Below are 6,639 nucleotides of genomic sequence, written 5' to 3'. Positions count from 1 at the left end.
CCCCCCCCCCAGACGGGCTTGTCCTGAGGACTGAGTCCCACCATCTTGAAAGTGCCCATCTGTCACCCCGTCACACTCACCTGCCCCAAGTCCCCAGACTGAACTGCGTGTCAGACGAGAACACCCGTGAGGATGAGGAATTGAGGGGAAAAGGTGCTCAGACTGAGCTCTCCCTCCCGAGTGCCACCAGGCCGCACCTCAGACGAGACCCCCCCTTCTGTGTAAAGGGTTCGTCAAGACTGTCACTTCCCGCGAGCTCCCAGGGAGTCTGGGGTGCTGTGAGGTGGCCCTGTTGTGTCATCACAAGAGCAGCTCAAATTGTGAACCAGAAGCTTCCACGGGACCCGCACCCCAAAGCCACTCGTGTCCAGGCCCGTCCTTCCCTACGTCACCACCTTAACCTCATGCGACGGCTCGGCCTTGAGTGCCCAGCTGAAACCAGGTGCAGTCACACCTTCCAGAACCGCGCATGTGGGGAGGGTGGGTCGGGGCCGGAGGCCCTCAGAGGGGCGCCTGCCTAGGAGGGTCTTCTGGCCCGTGAGCCCCCTGGGGGGCCGAGGAATCTGGCCCAGGCACAAAGCCACGCAGCTCGCTGTACATCAGCCTCGTGGCCCAGCTCTTTGCCAGAAATGTTCATGCCGGCAGCGCCGTTGGGCCCTTGCGCGACAGTGATGCTGCTGTGTTGATGTGTTTTTCCCTTAAATACGTCCTCCTTGGAGCCACGGCGACGCACACCCCCTGTGCGTGCCCCACGCACCACATCCGTCCCCGTCACCCTTCCTGAGGCTTTCAAGTGGCCGTCGGCCACGGCTGCTGCGCTGGGGGAGCTCTGGGCTGGGCAGGCCTCCTCTTTGCCAGCCCCCAGCCCAGCGCCCGGAGACCCCCGAAGGCGGCAGCTCCCCGCAGCGCCCCTGCCAGGCACCGGTGGCTCCTTGCAGTGGTGGGGTGCCGTGTGGTGCTCCGGCCCTGTGGGCTCCACCTCGGGACCAGTTGTTCAGACTTGCCCCACTGACTTCCTTTTAGTCATCTCCCCCTCTCTCTGCTGGGGACACGAGGCATCTTCTCTGGTGTGACGGTGAGAGGCCGGTCAGCTCCTGGAGCCCGGAAGAGGCGCACTGCCGTGTTGGGAGGGGGTCTTCAGAGAACCAGCCCCAAGGCCCCGAGTCCCCCCAGCAGCCTCGGTGGGGGCGGCAGCGGGCCCGGCACCAGTTGAGCCTCCGGATGAGGCCTGAACCCTGAGCGGCCCTGTTAGGCAGTGCCAACTCCTGACCCACAGAAACTTCGAGGTCAAAAACGTGGTTCTAGCCATTTGTGTGTCCCTCAGGGTGGCAAGTTTGTGCCCCTACACAGTCTCGGTCCCAGGGAGGCAGGTCCGTGTGTGACTGCCCCACCTGTGTTTTTCGTGTTTTTGCTCTTGTCTTTCCTCCTCAGTGCAGCCCTCTAAATGCTAACAGCCTGCTCTGCCGGGGAGAAGGGCCCTGCCTTGCAGGTTAGACCACGAATGAGGCGGTCCGCTCCTGCCATGGCTGGTTCCCAGCTACCAATGGGAGGGCAACCCTCTGAAAAAACTCCTGGAAATTCAAGAGTCCCCAGGACATGCTCCCCTGCACGCAGGCCTGGTAGCCGCCTCCCACGGGGCTCTTGGGAGGTCACCAGGGTTTGGATACAGTGTGACACTAAGCCAGCGCCGTCTTCACAGGCCTCACCACCTTGAGTGCGTTTCCTTGAGCACCCCCCCCCTCCGCGTGGAGGGAGAAGCCTGCTCTGAGCTTGCGCCTTGTGGGAGAGGGACGGCTTCTCTAAGGCCTGGCTTTCAGGCGCAAAGTCAAGTACTGGGCAGGGGGTGGGGCCTGACTGACCCAGGCACAGGGAGGCACAGTGCGCCTACAGAGCCCCATGAGCAGGTGGCACCTCCGGTAGATGACTGTCAGCTCTGTCCCCTAGGCACGTGGTGACACCAAAGGGCTGGTGGGTTCTGTGCTGGCTCAGGGCCTCTCCTACAGGGGCTGATGCTTCCTCATGTCCTAAAGAGTCATCTTCATTTTATTTGTTTACTTTTATTTATTTATTTTGAGAGAGAGAGAAAGTGTGTGTCAAGGAGGGGCAGAGAAAGACAGAGAGAGAGGGAATCTCAAGCAGGCTCCGTACTGTCATGCAGAGCCTGATGTGGGACTCGAACTCATGAACTGTGAGATCATCACCTGAGCAGAAACCAAGAGTTAGATGCTCAACCAACTGAGCCGCCACCCAGGTGCCCCCCTCATCTTAATATAAAATAAAATCTGTGGATTAGCATTCTTTTCAGGCCAGGTGCGTCCTGATCAGACCTTCCCTTCTTGTTTCTTTGTTTATGGCAATCGTAACTTCACCTAGTTGTTCGTGCAGACGGACGAGAACATGTGCTTTGGAGAATTTCTGTAAAATACACTCAGGCGGTTTCTCTGCTGGGTTTGGGCTTTCCTTCCAGCGATTCCGAGTAGTCACTGTCACCCCCACCCCCCAATCTGTGGTGTCTCCAGTCCCTGAACACGGCGATGAAGCACCTGTGTGAGATCCTCACCACCGACCCCGAGGGCGGGCCCGCGCGAGTCCCGTTCGAGACTTTCTCCTACGTCTACCGCTACTTGTCCAGACTGGACTCAGACATCCCCGAGGCGGACACGGAGGCCTATCTCACCAGTTTGCAGGACACCGTGTGAGTACGCGCCCTCCCTGCACCTTGAGCCTAATGATCCCTGGAAGGTCCTTTCTCCCTGTTTCCACTCAGGCCACTTTGTTCCTACGGGTCCTGCCTGTGCCGGGAGGGAAGGGCCACACGCACGGGTCCCAGGCGTCTCCCGGGCGCACTGGCGAAAGCCACACAGCGGGTGCGACCAGCGCAGCTCACTGGCCCTCTTCCCACTGCAGAGGGAGGGTTTATCCAGAATCTATCTTGATTCCTTAGGGTGTCAAATGGTTGCTAATCATAGGGTATTAAAGTAGAAGATGGAAGGCACCTCTCCAATGACACCGCAGGTGGAGGGTGTGACTGCCTGCCTTTGTCCCCTGCACGTGTCCCCTTCTGTTCTTGCTGGGAGGGGACAGACACTGGACGGACGGATGGACGGACAGACACGGCCGGCCCGCAGACCGGGCTCAGGAGCCAGGCTCGGGTCCCCTCCTGCCCGACTCCGTGGCCACCGTCTCTCCTCGGCTCGGCCTGGAGCTGCCTCCTTAACCCAACTCACATCTTTCTGTCCTTCCTTCCACCCCTACGTCCCCACTGCTGCTGCCCCTGCCTCTAGCCAGCTGCAGGTAGCTGGCCTTTAACTTTTTAAATGTTTATTTATCTTTGAGAGAGACAGAGACATAGTATAGGCGGGAAGGGGCAGAGATGGGGAGACACAGAATCGGAAGCAGGCTCCACGCTCTGAGCTGCCAGCACAGAGCCCGATGCGGGGCTAGAACTCACAGGCCATGAGATCATGACCGGAGCTAAAGTCAGACACTTAACAGACTGAGACACCCAGGCACCCCTCACCAACGTTTTAAATAGAAGGATACTTTTGTTTCAATAGTGACTAAAATTTGAGTGGTCAGTGAAGAAAAACATATAGATAAAGTATGGATCATTTCACCTAGAAATAAATGCCCATTTTTATACAAGAAAATAGAACGCTTTCTTTTCAGAGGTAAGAATGAGTAGAGACCAGAAATCATCCATTTTTCTAGGTAAAACCTTTCAATGATTTTGCGTTTCAGAAAAATGGTGCTGTGCACTGTGAGCAATTACTAATCGTCTTTATCTGTTTCCAATTTAGAAACTCTAGAAAGAACGGCATGATAGGACTTTCAGATTTCTTCGCTCTGACAAGGAAAGTTTAGGAAGCCTCGAAAAGAAAATTCAGAAGACAGAGCCATAAAGACAGAGGAGAACACTTTTGAATGTCACACAAGTGCCTTTTTAAGAGCTCGGCACCAAATATAGCTTGTCGTTAACCACACACGTGTGGAGCGAGAGTTTTTCTCTGGTGGGCGTTTCGTGGGGCCGCGGCAGCAGGGGTCCCGTCAGTGACGGCGCGCCACCGGCAGGCAGCCGTAGTGTGGATGTGGTTGCCGCAGAATAGGGGGAGGGGCAGCTCTTCCCCCGCCCCGCCATGGGGGAACCCCTCCTCCCGGCCAGGGGGAGCGTGGTGTTTGCTCCCCGGGAACCGCACCTGGGACTCCCCAAGGAGAGTGTCCTCTGCCACGGCTGCGTGTGTTCTGGGGGCGGGGGTCTGCGGGGGGCCTGCTGGCTGGACGAGTGTCATGGCCGGGGACACAGAGCGCACCATGTAGACCACTGGACAGAAACAAGCACCCCAGGGGCACCTGGGGGGCCAGTCGGTTAAGCATCCACCTTCAGGGCTCAGGTCATGATCTCAAAGTTCCTGAGTTTGAGCCCCTCCTAGGGCTCTTGTGGTCAGTGCGGAGCCTGCTTCAGATCCTCTGTCCCGCTCCCTCTGCCCCTCCCCCACCTGGGTGCGTGCTTGCTCTCTCTCAAAAGTAAATAATAAAGCGTTTTTTAAAAATTAAAAAAAAAAGGGGCGCCTGGGTGGCTCAGTCGGCTAAGTGTTAGCTTGTAAGATCTGACCCCAACCTGAGATCTTGCGGCTCTGCTCCTGTCACAACATGGTACTTGGGTCTTCCTCTGGGTCACTCGGCATTCTTCCAGCCCCGGAAGCTGTCCCTTCATGTTGACTACCACCACTGGGCTTCCAAGTGTCCAGAGAAAAGGTGGAAAACGAACTAATTTTATAATAAACAAAGCATAAGGGGAGGTGCTTTTCTGTCCCATTTTCCAGAGAGCCTCCAGCGTCTTGTTCTAGCACCTAATTAAGAGACCACGCTGTGTGCCGAAACTGGATCATTTGCTCCTCAGTAACTAGATCCCTGACATTCAGACAGAGGACTTCATCCCATGAAAGAGAACACTTTTCCTATCCCCATGCCGATTGGGACTCGTACTGTTGCATCGTCGCATTGCCTTTATCCTTCCCATCCCCCGCGGTTGTGTCTTTTTAAGACAGCCATCGGAAGCTTGGCTTTCAGTCGGATTGTTAAGGGTCTTTGGGGGGCTGACTCAAATGGCTTAATTAATAGCAACAAGCTTGTTGCAAGTATCATTAGTTAATGCCTTGGATAAAATAAACCATTCACGTGACAGGAATGTTTGCGCAAAGTTGCTCTGGGCCTGGATGGAGACCAGCACAAACAGCCCTTGCTAAGGGTTCACAGCCGTGCTCTGCCCACACGCAGAGGGGAGGCAGATGGCCTCCTCTGGATTCAGTACCTTGGGAGACAAAAAAGATTTTTCCAGTTAAAGTCACTTAAAAAACAGACTTCACAACGAGGGAGTCCAAGCATTAAAAAAAAAAAAAAACCACAATCCCTGGCATTTTTAAGGTGTGGGCTCGGAAAATGTCTGCTATCCCTTCCTTGCCAAGGAGTGGGTTTGGGGAAAGCCCGATTGGAAGGCGCACATCAGCCAATGGCAACTTTGACCTTATGACTCAGGAACTGTCTGTCTGGCTGAAATGCACATCGAAAGTCCTGGAGCCTGGGGGGCTGACTCTCTCCGTCGGCATCTGTATTTTTCATCTTTAAAGAAAGAGGTTTTGGTTGGTTGGTTTGTTGGTGTTCGTGATGAGTAGGCAAGAAGAAAGGAGACGTAGAGACAGGTCTGGAAGTGTGCAGTCACCTCTCAGGACGAGCTCTGAGGTGGATGGGCAGGGCCATGATGATGCTCTGAAAATGATTTTAGCTACAGGTCGCTCATCTAACTTAGGAGTAGCTCTTATGTCCTGGCCATCCCGGCATCCTTACGAATTCTTGTAACACGAGAAAACCTAGCTTTGCAAATGTTTTTCAAATGCAGTGAGGTTTTTATGTGTGCTCGTTTTCACAATTAATGGAGAAGGAACATATAGAGTAATCATTCATCGAGTTTCATGCTGCTATTTCCGTACTTTGACGCTTCTTGTTTTTTTCCAAGTCTTAAGTATTTCCAAAGCTCCTTGAAGACGCTCATAAGCCTGAGGCTAAAGAATAAAGAGGGTCAGACACTCTCTAGGGAAAGTGCAGTCTTATGCAGAATTAGTTCTCCTTGATGCTCAAAGTACATTCTCACTGGAACCCCCTGAGGTGGGTGCAGAAGTTTGATTAACCCCCTTTTCTAGGGGCCTGAACTAGAACTCAGAAGCCAAGGGCAGCCCGGTTCTCCGGCCTCAGGGCTCACACTTCTGTTCCTCTGGCTCCTTCCACTTCCAGTGTTTCTTGAATCTACCCATTTCCCTGGTTTGGGCTCTCACGAAGTCGCAAGAGTCAACGGGGAAGGGAAGTTGAATGGGTGTTGATGCATTAGTGCTCCGTCCTTCCCAGTTGGGTCCTTCTCGGGAGCCTCCTGGGCGGCTGGTATGTAACGTCACCACACAGGAGCAGGCCTCACGTCCTGTCCCATGTGCAGATGGAGCCGGTTGGCTTGGGACAGACAGTGGCCCCTTTCTGGGCATCCCGAAGCCCAGTGTCATGCTCAAATGTCAAGCGTGGAGTGAACAGGGGCATGACAGAAGCCAGGCAGCAGACCCTTGGTGCCCCAGAAAATGCTGTCCAGAGGGGCCT

At 54.9% G+C, this 6,639-nt stretch overlaps 1 protein-coding gene across 2 annotated transcripts in view; it reads left to right on the top strand.

The window, feature by feature from the left end:
* ROPN1L (rhophilin associated tail protein 1 like) overlaps positions 1-3,983 on the top strand; it is a 12,340-nt gene extending 8,357 nt beyond the window's left edge. For both annotated transcript variants that reach the window (XM_029941076.1, XM_029941077.1), the window contains exons 5-6: positions 2,520-2,695; positions 3,801-3,983. In XM_029941076.1, coding sequence (XP_029796936.1) covers positions 2,520-2,695; positions 3,801-3,864 — 240 coding nt within the window. In that variant the 3' untranslated portion in view covers positions 3,865-3,983. The remainder of the gene's footprint in view (positions 1-2,519; positions 2,696-3,800) is intronic.
* The last annotated feature ends 2,656 nt before the right edge of the window (positions 3,984-6,639 follow it).

This window comes from Suricata suricatta, chromosome 6 (assembly GCF_006229205.1).
Source record: "Suricata suricatta isolate VVHF042 chromosome 6, meerkat_22Aug2017_6uvM2_HiC, whole genome shotgun sequence".
In the NCBI taxonomy this organism is placed as follows: Eukaryota; Metazoa; Chordata; class Mammalia; order Carnivora; family Herpestidae; genus Suricata; species Suricata suricatta.
Note: the sequence above shows the minus strand (reverse complement) of the source record. Positions and strands in the feature narration are given on the sequence as shown.